Source organism: Tachypleus tridentatus, chromosome 3 (genome assembly GCF_004210375.1).
Source record: "Tachypleus tridentatus isolate NWPU-2018 chromosome 3, ASM421037v1, whole genome shotgun sequence".
Lineage (NCBI taxonomy): Eukaryota > Metazoa > Arthropoda > Merostomata > Xiphosura > Limulidae > Tachypleus > Tachypleus tridentatus.
Window position 1 is genome coordinate 35191772 of NC_134827.1, and position 21143 is coordinate 35212914.

At 34.7% G+C, this 21143-nt stretch overlaps 1 protein-coding gene across 1 annotated transcript in view; it reads left to right on the top strand.

The window, feature by feature from the left end:
* LOC143246688 (putative serine incorporator) overlaps positions 1-14264 on the top strand; it is a 78314-nt gene extending 64050 nt beyond the window's left edge. Inside the window, 4 exon segments of the mRNA XM_076493768.1 lie at positions 5147-5179; positions 11975-12113; positions 13926-14041; positions 14044-14264. Of these exon segments, the coding sequence (XP_076349883.1) occupies positions 5147-5179; positions 11975-12113; positions 13926-14041; positions 14044-14063 (308 nt within the window). The 3' untranslated portion in view covers positions 14064-14264.
* The last annotated feature ends 6879 nt before the right edge of the window (positions 14265-21143 follow it).

Below are 21143 nucleotides of genomic sequence, written 5' to 3' on the forward strand. Positions count from 1 at the left end.
GAGTCAGTAAAGAAGTTTTGATCTGGTGACATTTTGGTGGAAACATCCACATCTCAACACAGTGAACTCCTTGAATTCAAAGGCAGCTGGGGATATACCTATAGAGGTTACACTGTCGTCTTCTCGATTTTGCACTCTGATGGCCAGGAAGAAGCTGACACTCTGGGTGAAAGCTTTTGCCAGATATCTAGCATTTCTGCTTCATTCTCCATCTTCTTAGCCATCAAGACTTGGGCAGAGCAATCATTTCTTTCCTTTCAAGCTGATTGTTTTTATGACTATAATCGTTCCTTTACATTGATGGAACTCCAACTGGTCCTTCATCGGTCTGGCAGTACATCGGTTGGACCTGATGATGTACACTATGACATGCTGTGCCATCTATCTCCTGCTTCTCATGCTATTCTTCTGATTGTTTTTAACTGGACCTGACAGGAGAATGTTTTTCATGATGCCTGGTGCCAGACTATCATCTTACCTTTCTCTAAGCCAGGGAAGGATCCCAAGATTCCTTCAAACTACCGTCCAATTGCTTTGACAAGCTGTCTCTGTAAGACCTTAGAGAGGATGGTTAATGCTCGTCGTGTTTGGTTCCTTGAATCAAACAGCCTACTCTTGCCCACCCAGTGTGGGTTTCGATGACAGCGTTCCACCATGGACCACCTGATTCAAATTGAAACGTTGATCAGAGAAGCCTTTCTCAAACAGCAAGATCTTGTATCAATATTCTTTGACATTCAGAAGGCTTATGATACAAACTGGAGGTATGGCATTTTGCGAGACCTCCATATATATGGGTTACGTGGCCATTTTCCCATTTTTATTAAAAATGTTTTAATGGACAGGAGATTCCAAGTTCATGTGGGTTTGGCCTTCATATACAGGTGCAGTTGGATGAATTAGGTCTGTCCATGGATAACATTGCTGTATCCACTGGTCAGTCCATCCCACCATGGCTTATTACAGTCTCCAATTGTGACCTATCTTTAATTATCTGAGAAATGCAGACACTCCTGATTGGATATACTGTCTGTTATTTGCTGAAAATCTTCCATACCATCCTTCCAGTCATATTTATACAGATGGTTTGAAATCAGGTGACTCTGTGGGCTCTGCTATTATTTGTTGTGGTTTGGTAGTTGCATGCAGAATCCCCTCTACAGCTTCTGTGTTCATTGCTGAACTGTACGCCATATCTCTTGCCCTGGATCATAATGAAGCTGAGCAGTACTCCGACTGCACTATTTATACTGACTCTCTTAGTTCTCTGCTGACCCTGAAATTTATTCATATTGGTTCACACCCTGTTCTCACTGATATTCAAAACTGACTGGCCTATTTCTCTTCAACATCTACTTCTATCCAGTTTTTCTGGATACTGGGCCACGTTAGTATTTGTGGGAACAAGCTCGCCAATACCACAGCGAAGTCTATCTGATCTGGCACTTTCACTGCTGTGCCTGTCTCATATATGGACTATGGTCCAGTGTTCAAGGCTCAACTCCATGCCAGCTGGCAGTCAACTTGGAGTGAGCAATGCAAAAACAAGCTTTTCCAAATAAAACCCTATATTGGACTTTGGCCATCTTGCTTCCGTAAGGATTGGAAGGAGGAAGTTGTTCTAACTAGACTACGCATTAGTCACAGTTTTTTAACTCATCGTTTTCTTTTATCCGAAACTGATGCACCATTGTGTAGTTTGTGTAACACTCAGACCACAATACACCACATTTTACTTTCTTGCCATCGTTATGACTCTCAACGATGGCACCATCTTAAACATGTTCTGCCACAAGGTTTGTCTGTAACGTTAGACAGTGGTATTGGTGATGATGACACTGTCCACCTTGGTAAAGTTTTTAGTTTTTTAAAGGCCATTAATCTTTTTAATGTCATTTAAGATTTTAATTTATACATTAAACCTTTTTAAATGTGGTTCCTTTTTAAGAATCAAAGTACATCTAATTTGATTTGAACTTAGAAAATGGCTGTAACGTTACATAAATCGAAACCAGGACTGGAACAGCTAACTTCAGGTGACTAATGCTGCTGTTTGAGCTACCCGTTAGTCATCCTGGCGAGTTATTATTAAAATTTTGCTGCATGTCTTTTAAAACTTTTATTACTTTTCAAAAATGGCCATAACTTCAAATAACTTGGAACCAGGACTGGAACAACTAACTTCAGGTGACATGGTGGTTTTTGTACTTACCTGTTCGTCTTCCTGGCGGGTTATAATAATTATAATTATTATAATAACGTATAAACGTTATACACCAGATGTAAAAATTGGTTTTAATGCTATTTATGTTGTTTTTCAACTTTGTTTTGTTTTACCTTAATTTTCTTTTATGAATTTTACTAAATTTACTTTAATTTTAACCTTTTACCGGATGTTTGGCACAGATAGTCTAGCTGCTTTGTGCCATAAAACACTAAATCAACCAAATAACTTGTGAACAGAGCAAGAAATGTAAAGGAACTAAACACTAACCTTGATAAACTACTGATGGTAAACATTGTCCCTCAGGAGGATATTTCCATTTTTCCAATGTGCTTGGGTTACAGGGTTTTGTTTTTATTGATAAATATGGGAATTATCTCCCCATACCCCGAAGATAACGACAAACTTAAAATCCAGTTTTTATTTTATAATTTCTCATATTTAATGTGGTTCTCTCTTTTTTGAATTTCGTGTTATATTTTTGTTTTATTAATTTTGTATTTATTGCAGGGTTGAATTGCATGTGTTGTGATCTTTTACAGAGCTACATTCAATACTTAAGCGAATAACTTTACTGTATGCAATGAGCTTGGCATCAAAACATAGTTTCTAATTCAAATTTTTGTATTACTTGCATTTTAATCCCCTAATTTCAAGAGGAAATATTTGAATAAATTATCAATCTCAACATGTCTGGATTGTGCTGCCAATGATTTCTGAACAGCCCATTTTTTATTTTCTTGGTGTTGGTGTGTTCGACAAATTAAAAACTCATAATACAGGTATTTACAAGCTATAATATAAAGTAAGTCTCCAGTCTTCTTTCTTGTGTTAGATTTAAAACAAATTCAAGTCTACATGACACACACACACACCCCCTCCTGTACCATTCTGTCTTTTAAAAAAATTGTAATTTTCACTAACATTGCTGTTAGATAATTTCTAACCAATAGAAAGAGAAAAATCCTTTCCTTGCAAGAATGTTTGTACAGGGTGTTCGGAAAGTTACTGTGCAGTTTTGTAATCATATGTCTATTCAGTCTATTTCAAGCCAGCAACTGATAGTGGTGTTTAGAAACAAAATAAGAAGAATCCAGGCCTGTATTGATGCCAACAGGGGTCACTTTCAACATTGTTTATAATTGTCATTCATATTTACCTCCTGTATTCTATATTGAAACATGTCTGTTAATAAATATATATCTGCACAGTGACTTTCCGAACACTCTGTAGATATTTGGTGTTGGTTTCATCATTATCCATCATGTTGTTCAGACTCAAGCTGAATAGTTCTACCTATTTTTAGGTACCTATGAATTAGGTAGAAAACCAGTTAAATTATGAAACATTATGTTGTTGGACCTGATATATCTTTAAAAATTTTGCACAAGAAGGATGTGAATTATTTTTTTTTTTTAGGTTTTATATGTACAGTTTAATAACCAAAAACATAAATTACTGATACAATAGAATTCCACTATAATTCATCAAGCTTTGTAACTAAGGTGTGTTTAGGTAAAACAATATGAACCTTTGAGCAAACTAAAGATGCAACCTACCTCCTTGAAGTCTTAGTTTGAAAGAATGTGGTAGTCTTTTAACAGATTAAAATGGCTGAGAACACTGAACTATTGCTTGGTTATTTACATGTCATATTGAAATGTGGGTTTTATGGACCATTTCTAAAAAATGGAAAGATGTGGGTATGGTTACTGTGTTTGATTCAGTACATAACCAATATCTCAACAAAATAAGAAGATGTGATGTTTTTATTTTATATTCTAGCTTGTCAATATTGGTAGTTTGAGTTTCTAATTTCTATGAAATTGTGTGCTTAGTATTTTGGAGTGACAAACATCTAATTTTAACCAGTGCTGCATTCAAAATGCCACGTGACTCACAAAACTCAATATTTAGGTGGGATCTTTTAAAATAAGTTAAATAATGTATATTATGAAAACTTGAATTATATTGTACTATTTAATACCAAACTTATTGTCATAAATTCATAAATTAATAGTTCAATAACATTTTAAATGCAAGTTAACAAATGTGATGACATGGCCTTTGACCCTTGACCCATTGTGATAGGGTTAAGTAATTGCTAGGCTTGTTCTTAAATAATAGATTGACATTTCTGATTTATTACACATTAATAACACTAATAATACATTATAAAAATAAATAAAACCAAATATATTACCTTGACCCATAAAGAAAGGGTTAAAGAACATAAACTAATTTTCATGTTAACAAACAGTTGAATCGGTAGTTTGTAAAAGATATGAACTATCATTTAGTAAAAATAAATTCTTGTCTGAGATTCTTGTTTATAATAAAACTAAGGGTACAAAGTGAAATATTTCATTTTATAACAGTCAATTAGAAATTGTGTATTTTTATTTGTATTTCATTAAACTATGTACATCAACTGTTATTTCATTTTATTATGACAGTTTAAAAAAAACAGTGATCAACTTCCTGCTAATGTTATATTGACCAGACTTTGTTGTACATCTAACTCGCTGAAAATGTCATTATTAGTGTATGTAACATTCTCTTAAGTAGGAACCTTTGGGGACAAACATACTTAAGAGTTTAATTTGTTGAAGCTGATATGTAAGAATTGTTGTAAGAATTTTGTGTGAGGTTTGTTTACACAGTACAGAAGTTTTGTTATAATAAATATGAAGGCTCATGAATAGTTAAACCTGTCATTAAAATATACATTATTCTTTTGCACATGTGTTTTGAGATTGTGAAAGTTTAATAACACTGTAATATTTTTGTTGCATGACATGTAGATAAAGATTGATTTAGTTAGGGTAGATATGATTTCAGACGTTACTGAAAGCCTGAAGTGACAATAAATATCTTTGATAATTGGTTATTTCCTCCATTTTCCCTCATATATCTGGCCAGCCAAAGGAGCATCACGATTGGTTGATGATGAAGGTATGACCTGTTCATTTTCATATTTGTTTTCTTCTGATAATTTCTGCTTTCCCTTTCTCATGTTTTATATGTGTGTGCCTGTGTTATAAATTCAATGATATCTGACTTAATTTGTGGATTCAGTAACAAAATGAGAAAATTAGGTTCTTACATGAAATATCTAAGCTAATTTGTAACTGTATAACTAGTATTATAAAGTGCTTGATATTGACTTAATGAGGTATAACGTGTTTCATATTAACATGAAATGTGGTATAACATGTTTGATATTGACATGAAATGTGGTATAACGTGTTTCATATTAACGTGAAATGTGGTATAACGTTTCATTAATGTGAAATGTGCTATAATGTGTTTCATATTAACATGAAATGAGGTATAACGTGTTTCATATTAACATGAAATGTGGTATAACATGTTTGATATTGACATGAAATGTGGTATAACATGTTTCATATTAACATGAAATGTGGTATAACATGTTTGATATTGACATGAAATGTGGTATAACATGTTTGATATTGACATGAAATGTGGTATAACATGTTTCATATTAACGTGAAATGTGGTATAATGTGTTTCATATTAAGCCTTTTTTCTCAGTGGATATAAGTTTGTGTTGAGATTGCTGATGAAAACTGAATATCTGTTTTAGTGGCTTTAGAGTTTAACACTTCATTCGATGAATATGTTGTTTGTTCTTGACTTTTGGACTTTACTACACAATTCTAAATAAGTAAATACAAGGACATCATAACTCAGAAAACTTTGACACAATTGTTTCTAACTTGGATATTAGTCATAAAATGAAACTTTTGGCTCTGCTATTTTGGTCTGAAAACACTAAAACCCCACTAAAGTACAGTGTTTTATCAAATTGTTTGTGATCTTCCATACACGTACACTTCTTAGTAATTTGTTCATGATATCAGAAATTTGCCCTGTCAGTGCCTGCAACCTTGCCAACCAGACTAGAATATAAACCTATAGTACATGCAATGCACGTTTAGTATTGAGCCAGGTATGAACTCTTTTAATATTGGATTGGTGCCAAGGACCAACCATACAGTGGTGGGATTCAACTGGTTCATAAGAACCGGTTCTTAAAATTTCACGAGTTCTCTCAACTGGTTCTTACCAGCTCTGATGCTAGATGTACAACGTATTGACTGTTACTCTGGGAATTCTTGCTACGTAAGGTTACACGCAATAACCCAGTTGTAAATTAGTAAGATAACGTTTGAGGCTGGATTTGCATGGGCTTCTACAAGTGACAGATCAGCCCTCTTAAATCCAGGAAGAAGAGAATTGCTATAAACTAATGTAGGCCTACATTTCCCTGTGTGAACATTTGGTGTCAATTATCTATCATACTTGGAACAGACAAAAGAAGGTGAGTTTGAGAAATGATGTAATATGTGTAGGCTTCCATACTATTAACGTTAAACTGTGAGGCGTAATGTTATTTTGTAGGTTTTACTATTCTAGAGCAAAATTAAAAGTTCACGAATTGGATATTTAACCTGGAGTGACATTTTCATTGTTGATCTTTTCAGTACTAGTTGGTTAAAAGTGTTGACCCTCACCTTTTTAAAGGCAATTTTGTGCCACTTAAACATTTAATTTATTCAGACGTGAACAAGTTATTTTAATATCCGTATTACCTAAAATGTTAAATGTAGTACATGATGGTGTCTGACTGTCTAAGGGAATAAAATACATCTCTTGTTTTTCTTGGGATACTGAATCTCTCTTTACTTGTGTTTTCATATTGACAGGATATGAAATTTTGATACTAGGCCAAGTAGACTAATACTCAAATAAAACACACTATTCCAATAATAGATATAAACGTGAACTGTAACACCACAGTACTACATATGTGTTATAATTGTTTGGCTTGTTAAAACTATATTTCACTATATTTACGTTTGTTGGTATTTACTTACCATAAGATTCCTTATGTAAGCAGAACAGTCACCTAAAAACTATTTGCAAAAACAGTTAAATATTAAATTAATTTTCTTTTTTAATTTTTTTTGGTGGCATATAAACAGATGATTATAAAAATAGTTTTCATATGAAAATTTATAAAAATAATTATAAAATAATTTATATTTTTAGCCCTTGTGGTGAAAGTTCAATAAGAAGTTATATTAACACATTTATTTTTGAATAAAGGAATTTTGGCATTTCAGACTTCAGCCACTAAAAGGAACCAGCAACATGATATACTGGAGTTTGTAAGAAAAACCCCAAGAACAAACTTCAAAGCAAGATCCAATTGAACATCTAATACCAGTGACTCCAAGAAGTGATGAAACGTCTGTTTCTACTACTTCACAAACTAGAGATGTTGAAGATCCAGAAACTGCTCTCCTGGACTGATGGAGTATGAAGCAGGCCAAGAGGAAATACGATGGATTGGTTGTGATTATTGCATTGAATTTGGTTCCATAAAGATGAAGGTAATTCAGGTATAGATGGAATGGAGAAGATACAGTATTGAACTAAAACTGTCCAGCAACCATCTCTCAGGAAAAACATGAATGAACATTTTTTTATTGAATGCACACAATATATGTGCAAAGGAATTGAAAGATTGTGCAGATGATGCAATTACTGAATACCTAGATAAAATAAACCATGTGAAGTTTTTAATACAATCTACAGTGTAGCAAAACAAAACAGATCATTCTGACATTCAAGATGAGATTGAGCGACAAATTAAAAATGGGTTGGACACAGGAGTGGATCTCCATTCTTGGAAAACTGCTGTTAAAATAGTTGATCACATGGCAAAGGAAATTTACAATGAAATATTTACCAAAATTATTGAACAAAATTTAAAACTGTCATCACTGATGAAGCTTCAATCATATCTAGTAAACCAGTGATCATATTTTTTGTAAAGGTTGAGGATTGAGATCTGTTGCCAATAATGTTTCTTGATTTGGTTGAGTTGAAAGGACAGGATATTGAAACTATATACACATCTCCATTCAATAGTGTGCATGATGCAGGATTTGATAGTGGATATTTGAAAAATGTAATGCTTTGGTTGCAAGTCAGGGGTGAGCACTAAGTATAAAAATGATTTTCCTGACATCGTAATTTGGGATTGCTAAAATCACTGCTTGCAACTCATTTTAGATAATTCTGTCACTGATATAAAACAAGTGAATCACTTCAGAGTGTTCATAGATAAAATCTACACAATCCTTTACCAATCAAACAAAAACCAGATGGAACTTTTCAACATTTTGGAATAAATTGGAATAGAAATTCTGAAGATTGGTAGAATTTTGGGACAAAAATGGGCTGCTTGCAGCCTGAGATCAACATTTGTTGTATGGCCTATTTATCCATTACACAAATATTTTTCCACTGAGAAAAAATATTCAGGAATGGCTAGCCATCTTTGCAACAACTTCTTTCTGAAGGATTTAGCAATAAGGATGGATATACTACAAGAAATGTCTTTACTTTCTGATGCCCTTCAAGCCAGAAATTTAAATTTAGCAAGAGCTGAAAAACTAATAAAAAGGGCCATTAAGGCATTTGAAATGCTCAAATAAAATATGGGAACCTTTGAAAAGAAAATTGGAGAAACCATTGCTTCTGAAGCCTTTAGGAATATTGAGTTTGTTGAACACCAAAGATACGTAGGCCTTCCTCATCAAAAACTACTGGAAGCAGTAATAAAATGAAGTATGGGAACCTTTGAAAAGAAAATTGGAGAAACCATTGCTTCTGAAGCCTTTAGGAATATTGAGTTTGTTGAACACCAAAGATACATAGGCCTTCCTCATCAAAAACTACTGGAAGCAATAATAAAATGAAGTATGGGAACCTTTGAAAAGAAAATTGGTGAAACCATTGCTTCTGAAGCCTTTAGGAATATTGAGTTTGTTGAACACCAAAGATACGTAGGCCTTCCTCATCAAAAACTACTGGAAGCAGTAATAAAATGAAGTATGGGAACCTTTGAAAAGAAAATTGGTGAAACCATTGCTTCTGAAGCCTTTAGGAATATTGAGTTTGTTGAACACCAAAGATACGTAGGCCTTCCTCATCAAAAACTACTGGAAGCAATAATAAAATGAAGTATGGGAACCTTTGAAAAGAAAATTGGTGAAACCATTGCTTCTGAAGCCTTTAGGAATATTGAGTTTGTTGAACACCAAAGATAATGAGGCCTTCCTCATCAAAAAAACTACTGGAAGCAGTAATAAAATGAAGTATGGGAACCTTTGAAAAGAAAATTGGTGAAACCATTGCTTCTGAAGCCTTTAGGAATATTGAGTTTGTTGAACACCAAAGATAAGTGAGGCCTTCCTCATCAAAAAAAACTACTGGAAGCAATAATAAAATGAAGTATGGGAACCTTTGAAAAGAAAATTGGTGAAACCATTGCTTCTGAAGCCTTTAGGAATATTGAGTTTGTTGAACACCAAAGATAATGTGAGGCCTTCCTCATCAAAAACTACTGGAAGCAGTAATAAAATGAAGTATGGGAACCTTTGAAAAGAAAATTGGTGAAACCATTGCTTCTGAAGCCTTTAGGAATATTGAGTTTGTTGAACACCAAAGATACGTAGGCCTTCCTCATCAAAAACTACTGGAAGCAGTAATAAAATGAAGTATGGGAACCTTTGAAAAGAAAATTGGTGAAACCATTGCTTCTGAAGCCTTTAGGAATATTGAGTTTGTTGAACACCAAAGATAATGTGAGGCCTTCCTCATCAAAAAAAACTACTGGAAGCAGTAATAAAAATATGATTGATGTGATAACTTAAAACGACAATAAAATTCATGAACTGGTAAACACACTTGAACTAGATTCTTGGAATACTGATGACATTGTCCCTTTGGAAGCTGCTTAAGAAAATTTGTATTGATTCAGGAAGCTCTTTCATCACAAAATCAGCATTAATGATTTTCATGACTATGTGGAAAATGTCCTACAAAATTGCCATGATCATGAGATTCCAAGAACTGTACAAAAGGCTAAAAGATGTCATCAGTACTGTTGCTCTGCAGAGGCAAAAGGAAGGTTTTGAATAATAAATATCATATATTCAGATGAAACAAGCTGCCTTACAGTTGAATATGAGGTAAACCTGATGACAATTAGTTTGATTGGCCTCGCATTAGGTTCATAGAATCCCGCTTCTTCAGTTCAAACGTGGCTAAGAAAAAAACCACACAGCTGATGGGCAAACGTGGTTGCACTTTTTGTAGGAGTGAGAAATAGAACAGAGACAAGGGGATGCCTAGAGAAAAAAATACGTTTATCGTGTGGAAAATTCAGTCTTTTAAATATTGCCTTATAGAATTAAGGAGTTAAAACTTGTATATTATTAAAATATGGATTATTAGCTAAGATTGTATTTATACTAATTGGTATAACATGAACAGAAAGAACTGGTAACTCACTAAAAACCTTGACATGCACAGTAGAGGATGTCCATACTGAGAAGAGTAGTTGGTTACTTCTGAAAAGTTGCAAACATTTTTTTTCTTGAGAAAGCTATCAAGACCACATTGCTGATGAGGTCTTGCCAAACAAAAACTGGATTAATTTTAAAAAAATGTTTTGTGGCAACCTTGTTCACTTGCAATATCTTCAAGTCACTTCTTTCTCTGCTTAATCGAGTGTTGTATTATTTTGTGACAGCTGAGGTGTTTGGTATTTCTTGCATTTTTCAAGTTTTAGTTTACAGACCAGGAACTATGTTGTTCATGAAATGCCATGTATGGTAGAATTAACTATTAGGGTTTGAAATTGAATAAAAGTTTTATTAGAATAAAAGCACAATTTTTTTCATTACTGGAGGTCTTTACAAAGAGTTAAGACTTTTAGTATTGGATTTACTTGCCATAATGTGTTAAAATGATGAATATTATTAGAAAGATGTTAACCAATACTTGCTAATGAAATGCACCAAACTATATTACTCAGTTTTAATAAAGTTTTTGTGATTTTATAATATTGTGTCTTGAAATGTATGTTTTCACTCTCAAATTGTGTAATGTACTTTTTAAAATATTTCGTGTTTTTCATACAATTAAAATCAGTATGAAGTAATGTTACATATATTAGATACAACTGCTACAAACCTTTAAATGTGTATTTGGTTATGATGAGTACTTTGACATTATAACTGCATTAAATATTGTTTACATGTTATCAGTTACATACAAAGATTTGAACATTCCAAGTCCACTCTTCCTTCTATCATAACTTCTAACATGAAACATGAACACAGAAGTATACAACAAGTAATGTAACCAATACCACAATCAGATGAGAATTACAGTTTTCAACTTTATTACCATCCACCACTGTACTGTTGATGTTAAAGCTGTGAAATTATGGATATCTTTTAACTTTGTTACAATAAAGAATAATATATTATCTGTCTTAAAACTCGTCTTACCTTCACAAGTCGTATTGCTCTTAAATTTGTGGATGATGAAATCAATTGTTGTGTAATGTTATGATTTTTACCTGTTTGAACTATGGTGTGAAAATTATATTCTTAATAAAAAGTTGCATTATTAAAATAGTGGTCAGAAAATTTTGTTGTTGTGTGATGAATATAACAGCAATTGTATGAGCCATTTAGTGATGGCGTTAAAGGTGTAAATGTCAGAGTACGTTTAGTGTACAAGTGTTTCGCTGATTATTCATTGTAAACATGAAGTAAAGAACATATTGTAGCTGATTTGTAAGTTGTTTCTAAAGTTTTTAATATTACAAAGTGTATATGATGCTTATATTATATGTAGTGGAATCTGGAGGCAGTAATGAGGATAAACATGTTTGGGACAATGAAGAGGATTGTGTTTCATACAGCTGGTCTTTCTTTCATTTGATGTTCGCTCTCGCTTCTCTGTATGTAATGATGACTCTCACAAATTGGTTTCGGTAAGTTCAACTTGCTAGTCATTTTGAGCTTATATTGGATTCAACTTGTTCACTGAACTGATCATTACAGACTGGTATTGTGAAGTTTGTGTCCACAAAACTGATCATTTCAGACTGGTATTATAAAGTTTGTGTCCACAAAACCGATCATTACATACTGGTGTTGTGAAGTTTGTGTCCACAAAACTGATCATTACAGACTGGTATTGTAAAGTTTGTGTCCACAAAACCGATCATTACATACTGGTGTTGTGAAGTTTGTGTCCACAAAACTGATTATTACAGACTGGTGTTGTGAAGTTTGTGTCCACAAAACTGATCATTACAGACTGGTATTGTAAAGTTTGTGTCCACAAAACCGATCATTACATACTGGTGTTGTGAAGTTTGTGTCCACAAAACTGATCATTACAGACTGGTATTGTGAAGTTTGTGTCCACAAAACTGATCATTACAGACTGGTATTGTGAAGTTTGTGTCCACAAAACTGATCATTACAGACTGGTATTGTAAAGTTTGTGTCCACAAAACTGATCATTACAGACTGGTGTTGTGAAGTTTGTGTCCACAAAACTGATCATTACAGACTGGTGTTGTGAAGTTTGTGTCCACAAAACTGATCATTACAGACTGGTGTTGTGAAGTTTGTGTCCACAAAACTGATCATTACAGACTGGTGTTGTGAAGTTTGTGTCCACAAAACTGATCATTACAGACTGGTGTTGTGAAGTTTGTGTCCACAAAACTGATCATTACAGACTGGTATTGTGAAGTTTGTGTCCACAAAACTGATCATTACAGACTGGTATTGTGAAGTTTGTGTCCACAAAACTGATCATTACAGACTGGTATTGTGAAGTTTGTGTCCACAAAACTGATCATTACAGACTGGTATTGTGAAGTTTGTGTCCACAAAACTGATCATTACAGACTGGTATTGTGAAGTTTGTGTCCACAAAACTGATCATTACAGACTGGTATTGTGAAGTTTGTGTCCACAAAACTGATCATTACAGACTGGTATTGTGAAGTTTGTGTCCACAAAACTGATCATTACAGACTGGTATTGTGAAGTTTGTGTCCACAAAACTGATCATTACAGACTGGTATTGTGAAGTTTGTGTCCACAAAACTGATTATTACAGACTGGTGTTGTGAAGTTTGTGTCCACAAAACTGATCATTACAGACTGGTGTTGTGAAGTTTGTGTCCACAAAACTGATCATTACAGACTGGTATTGTGAAGTTTGTGTCCACAAAACTGATCATTACAGACTGGTGTTGTGAAGTTTGTGTCCACAAAACTGATCATTACATACTGGTGTCATGAAATTATTACCTACAAAACTAATCATTACAGACTAGAATTTCAAAATTCATCATGTATGCAAAACTAATTATTCCAAACCAGTATCATTGAGTTCAGTATATTTGAACTAATCATTAGACTGTTATTATTAGATCTGCCCATAAAACTACTTAGTATGAAATAGTTTCATTATTTTCAAATATTCAATAAAACTGATTTTAAACAAACTGTTATAATTGACTGAATAGGATTTGAGGCAGAATTACAACAAAGATTTGTTTTTTTTTGACATAATCAAGTGAAATTACATGCAAGTTATTTTGTGTATCTTAGACTGTTTAAGTCCACTAGTTATGAAATAGTCGTAGCTTATCTTAAAGCAAAAAGAAAAATTTATTCACTTATGAGTTCAAAATGTAGTTTAGCTTATTTTAAAAACAGTGAACACAAATAGGTCTTACATTTCATTGTAAAATGACAATAGTCTTTCTATGTCCTTCAAGTCCTGACACAGCCGACGGGAAGCTGACAGAAAATGAAGCCTCCATGTGGGTCAAAATCATCTCCAGTTGGCTGTGTATCTTACTGTATGTCTGGAGTCTTATTGCACCAATGCTTCTTCTAATCGAGACTTCAGTTAAAAGAACACATGCACAGTGTTTGTTTTGTAGTGTTTTAAGGCTCTGTACAGTCTTTGCATCAGTAATTAAGAAAATATTAGTTACAGTTAAACTTGTGTTACTAATAATCTTGAATGATGTAGACCATAGAAGAAAATTCTGTTTCTGGCAGTATGTAATTCCTATATATAATTTTTAATATTATAACCATTAATATGTGTGTTCAGTAGATAAAATGTCTTTGTCATGAAAAGTTACTATCTCTGAGTAGATTGAATTTTTGATGTAAAAGTGATGAAAGGAAAACCTTTTGCTGTAGTTGTACCAGTTTCTTCAGTCTGCATACAGGGGGAGTTTGGAACTTTGCCAATTCTACCGTACTGCAGTGTAGAAGATTCTACATATTAGATTGTCTCATTCTCTCTCTAGTTTGATATGTTGTTCAATGAAATAATTACTGTATCCTGTAGGTTTTCAAATCATAATAACATTATTGTAACTAAAATAAATTATACTCTGACAGATTTTTCAAGGTATTGGAATTTTCTTGTACTTGATGCGAATATGAGCTGATACAAAAAATCGGAGGTTTTGTGACTTTTACCCATAGCTTGGAATGCAAATGTAATCTTTATAAGTATATATGAGAATGTAATTTTACTTGTTATAACCCTAACTGAATACAGCTATTGTAACCATAGTGGGTAGGTTAAATGTCACTGAACATTTTTGACTTTTTTTTTCAAGCTTGTAACTAGGACTGTTGTATCATTCTGTTAATGTATGTTTGGTATATTTCTTGTTTGGTTACATTCTAGTTCAAGGCTTCCTTCTAAATTGTACTTCTGTAAACTTCCTGTAAGTAATTGTAAAAGAAAAAAAACACATGTTTTTCTCTCTCCTACTGGTTGTGTCACAAAACGATTTAAGTGTTGAAAACATTAGTTCTGTATCATATAGAAGGTACATTATCAATACACCAAACAAAATATAGTTTTTGTTAAATACGGTTTAGAAACTGAAATCTAAGTGACATAAAAATAAACTTAAATGAGAACTGTCAAAATGTTGGGAGATATTAAACAGTTTATAACATCATGAAATCTGGTAGAATCAGTTTAAATAGTTAATTAAATATTGAAGAAATAAATCACTAGTAATATAAGTATTAAAATATTTGAATTCCAATACACATTACAAAAACAGTAATGATGACCAAACTGGTATCCATGATTCATTACCTTGTTTTGATTTTCCCAGTTTCTCAAGTAATGGTAACCAAACTGGTATCCATGATTCTTTACCTTGTTTTGATTTTCTCAGTTTCTCAAGTAATGGTAACCAAACTGGTATCCATGATTCATTACCTTGTTTTGATTTTCTCAAGTAATGGTAACCAAACTGGGATCCATGATTCATTACCTTGTTTTGATTTTCCCAGGTTTCTCTGTGTATTTCTTTGTTACAAAGATAGGTTGCCATTTCAGATGCTTCATATGTTTCTGTATTAGTTTGTATGAAATGCAGAATTATTCATTTTCAAACAGAATAAAAGCTGATGAAATGTAGATTTATAGTTGTAATTCCCTGACTGTGATAACTGTCAGTCTTATTTCATTGTTTTAATTACTGAGAACTGGTAGTAATACTGTAATGTCCAGTTGTCAACAAGAAAGTAACTGGTATATCTGTGTACCAGAAGACCAACTGGAGAAGTACTATCAGTAAGGATCAACAATCTCCTTACTGGTGTAGGGTACATAAATTAGATGGTACGTTTAAAAACACATTTCTATAAAATATATATATATATATTACATTAAAGTAATTTATTATTGTACAGTGTAAGCACACAGAAATAATAAACAAGTCCAATTATGTCCTATCTTTCCATTTCAACAGCAATCCAGTGCAGTGTATCTGGCCTACCCATATTTATATGGAATAAATGGCACAAATATCCAAGTGCTTGATGTGTGACTAGATGCCTCATGTTGGTGAACATTTAACCCTAGTAACCTTGTTAATATATATCCTTGATTATTTCATCATGGATAATCTAAGCTGCTGATCTTCGTTTTTGGATTTCCACATTTTACAAAACACCACACTGTGGCCAGGATGCATGACTTGTTTCAGGTCTCTTTCATTTTACAAAACACCACACTGCTTACTGTGGCCAGGATGCATGACTTGTTTCAGGTCTCTTTCATTTTACAAAACACCACACTGCTTACTGTGGCCAGGATGCATGACTTGTTTCAGGTCTCTTTCATTTTACAAAACACCACACTGCTTACTGTGGCCAGGATGCATGACTTGTTTCAGGTCTCTTTCATTTTACAAAACACCACACTGCTTACTGTGGCTCAGGATGCATGACTTGTTTCAGGTCTCTTTCATTTTACAAAACACCACACTGCTCACTGTGGCTAGGATGCATGACTTGTTTCAGGTCTCTTTCATTTTACAAAACACCACACTGCTTACTGTGGCCAGGATGCATGACTTGTTTCAGGTCTCTTTCATTTTACAAAACACCACACTGCTCACTGTGGCTAGGATGCATGACTTGTTTCAGGTCTCTTTCATTTTACAAAACACCACACTGCTTACTGTGGCTAGGATGCATGACTTGTTTCAGGTCTCTTTCATTTTACAAAACACCACACTGCTTACTGTGGCTAGGATGCATGACTTGTTTCAGGTCTCTTTCATTTTACAAAACACCACACTGCTTACTGTGGCTAGGATGCATGACTTGTTTCAGGTCTCTTTCATTTTACAAAACACCACACTGCTTACTGTGGCCAGGATGCATGACTTGTTTCAGGTCTCTTTCATTTTACAAAACACCACACTGCTTACTGTGGCTAGGATGCATGACTTGTTTCAGGTCTCTTTCATTTTACAAAACACCACACTGCTTACTGTGGCCAGGATGCATGACTTGTTTCAGGTCTCTTTCATTTTACAAAACACCACACTGCTTACTGTGGCCAGGATGCATGACTTGTTTCAGGTCTCTTTCATTTTACAAAACACCACACTGCTTACTGTGGCCAGGATGCATGACTTGTTTCAGGTCTCTTTCATTTTACAAAACACCACACTGCTTACTGTGGCCAGGATGCATGACTTGTTTCAGGTCTCTTTCATTTTACAAAACACCACACTGCTTACTGTGGCCAGGATGCATGACTTGTTTCAGGTCTCTTTCATTTTACAAAACACCACACTGCTTACTGTGGCTAGGATGCATGACTTGTTTCAGGTCTCTTTCATTTTACAAAACACCACACTGCTTACTGTGGCTAGGATGCATGACTTGTTTCAGGTGTCTTTCATTTTACAAAACACCACACTGCTCACTGTGGCTAGGATGCATGACTTGTTTCAGGTCTCTTTCATTTTACAAAACACCACACTGCTTACTGTGGCTAGGATGCATGACTTGTTTCAGGTCTCTTTCATTTTACAAAACACCACACTGCTTACTGTGGCTAGGATGCATGACTTGTTTCAGGTCTCTTTCATTTTACAAAACACCACACTGCTTACTGTGGCTAGGATGCATGACTTGTTTCAGGTCTCTTTCATTTTACAAAACACCACACTGCTTACTGTGGCCAGGATGCATGACTTGTTTCAGGTCTCTTTCATTTTACAAAACACCACACTGCTTACTGTGGCTAGGATGCATGACTTGTTTCAGGTCTCTTTCATTTTACAAAACACCACACTGCTTACTGTGGCCAGGATGCATGACTTGTTTCAGGTCTCTTTCATTTTACAAAACACCACACTGCTTACTGTGGCCAGGATGCATGACTTGTTTCAGGTCTCTTTCATTTTACAAAACACCACACTGCTTACTGTGGCCAGGATGCATGACTTGTTTCAGGTCTCTTTCATTTTACAAAACACCACACTGCTTACTGTGGCCAGGATGCATGACTTGTTTCAGGTCTCTTTCATTTTACAAAACACCACACTGCTTACTGTGGCCAGGATGCATGACTTGTTTCAGGTCTCTTTCATTTTACAAAACACCACACTGCTTACTGTGGCTAGGATGCATGACTTGTTTCAGGTCTCTTTCATTTTACAAAACACCACACTGCTTACTGTGGCCAGGATGCATGACTTGTTTCAGGTCTCTTTCATTTTACAAAACACCACACTGCTTACTGTGGCTAGGATGCATGACTTGTTTCAGGTCTCTTTCACTTTACAAAACACCACACTGCTTACTGTGGCTAGGATGCATGACTTGTTTCAGGTCTCTTTCATTTTACAAAACACCACACTGCTTACTGTGGCCAGGATGCATGACTTGTTTCAGGTCTCTTTCATTTTACAAAACACCACACTGCTTACTGTGGCCAGGATGCATGACTTGTTTCAGGTCTCTTTCATTTTACAAAACACCACACTGCTTACTGTGGCCAGGATGCATGACTTGTTTCAGGTCTCTTTCATTTTACAAAACACCACACTGCTTACTGTGGCCAGGATGCATGACTTGTTTCAGGTCTCTTTCATTTTACAAAACACCACACTGCTTACTGTGGCTAGGATGCATGACTTGTTTCAGGTCTCTTTCATTTTACAAAACACCACACTGCTTACTGTGGCTGGGATGCATGACTTGTTTCAGGTCTCTTTCATTTTACAAAACACCACACTGCTTACTGTGGCTAGGATGCATGACTTGTTTCAGGTCTCTTTCATTTTACAAAACACCACACTGCTTACTGTGGCTAGGATGCATGACTTGTTTCAGGTCTCTTTCATTTTACAAAACACCACACTGCTTACTGTGGCCAGGATGCATGACTTGTTTCAGGTCTCTTTCATTTTACAAAACACCACACTGCTTACTGTGGCCAGGATGCATGACTTGTTTCAGGTCTCTTTCATTTTACAAAACACCACACTGCTTACTGTGGCCAGGATGCATGACTTGTTTCAGGTCTCTTTCATTTTACAAAACACCACACTGCTTACTGTGGCCAGGATGCATGACTTGTTTCAGGTCTCTTTCATTTTACAAAACACCACACTGCTTACTGTGGCTAGGATGCATGACTTGTTTCAGGTGTCTTTCATTTTACAAAACACCACACTGCTTACTGTGGCCAGGATGCATGACTTGTTTCAGGTCTCTTTCATTTTACAAAACACCACACTGCTTACTGTGGCTAGGATGCATGACTTGTTTCAGGTCTCTTTCATTTTACAAAACACCACACTGCTTACTGTGGCCAGGATGCATGACTTGTTTCAGGTCTCTTTCATTTTACAAAACACCACACTGCTTACTGTGGCTAGGATGCATGACTTGTTTCAGGTCTCTTTCATTTTACAAAACACCACACTGCTTACTGTGGCTAGGATGCATGACTTGTTTCAGGTCTCTTTCATTTTACAAAACACCACACTGCTTACTGTGGCCAGGATGCATGACTTGTTTCAGGTCTCTTTCATTTTACAAAACACCACACTGCTTACTGTGGCCAGGATGCATGACTTGTTTCAGGTCTCTTTCATTTTACAAAACACCACACTGCTTACTGTGGCTAGGATGCATGACTTGTTTCAGGTCTCTTTCATTTTACAAAACACCACACTGCTTACTGTGGCTAGGATGCATGACTTGTTTCAGGTCTCTTTCATTTTACAAAACACCACACTGCTTACTGTGGCTAGGATGCATGACTTGTTTCAGGTCTCTTTCATTTTACAAAACACCACACTGCTTACTGTGGCTAGGATGCATGACTTGTTTCAGGTCTCTTTCATTTTACAAAACACCACACTGCTTACTGTGGCCAGGATGCATGACTTGTTTCAGGTCTCTTTCATTTTACAAAACACCACACTGCTTACTGTGGCCAGGATGCATGACTTGTTTCAGGTCTCTTTCATTTTACAAAACACCACACTGCTTACTGTGGCCAGGATGCATGACTTGTTTCAGGTCTCTTTCTGAAAGGTCCCAGGTGCTCAAGCTTATCTATTTTCCAATGACGATTAGTAGACAATATTCCAACCTTTTGAAAATCACAATGCCAAATTTGAACCCATATTTGAATTGAGTTTACATATCCTATTCCAAAAGCAATTAAATTGTTGCATTGAACCAACTATAAAATGCCAAAATATAGTTCTTGTACACTGTTTAGTTGCAACTGTATCTCAGCCACTTGACTTGCTGATTTTGTCATGGATGTACTGTTTAATGTTAGTACTTACACAGCATGCTTTTTTACATGGTGTCTTCATTAAATATGTAGTCCTAGATATCAAACTTGTAACTAGATTTGCTTAGGAAGAGCAGAAATCTTTCTTCTTGAAGAATAAAACTCGATGCTTATTCAATGTAATTATACACTCCAGGAACAGTGAATTATTTATTGTATTCTTACATTTGGTTAACTATGTTTAGATATTGAATTTTAAATATCTTCTAGTATTTAACCTTTCTTAACAGGTTAAACATTAACGGTTTATTTACAAGAAATGCATCTGATACATTTCTTAAAATAACAGTTTATTTCAGATACCATGTTCTTAATGACTGAAGAAATTCTCATCCTAATTACATATTTCTTTCGCTAAAATGCATGTGAACGATATTGAGAAAAAAATCTTGTTACATACTGGTTGTTGAAGGATATCTGGCCCTTTTGTGTTTCGGTCAGGTGTCTAAAGTTAAATACATATTTCAACTTTTCACAGAACCATCAAACAAAGCATTATGACGAGTTATTTCAGAAACTTTCATGTAGGTGGAGCTGCATGATAAAATCAAGGACATAACTAAAAATGAAAGACTTGGAACTACTGAGAACCATCCATGTACAAAGTGATAACAACTGAAAACTTGGTCAAATGCTTTAGAAATTCATATTATTATTATTATTATTATTATAAGGATGTTTATTTATTTGGAAAAGAAATAAAGTTAGTGTGACATTCTTGAATCAAAGTTGAAAGAGAAATGGACAGTCAACAAGAACTAATTCATATACAGAACACTGAAGCTACAGCACTATCAGTATCTGAATATGTGTGTTCTTAGTTTTGTTTCAAAAG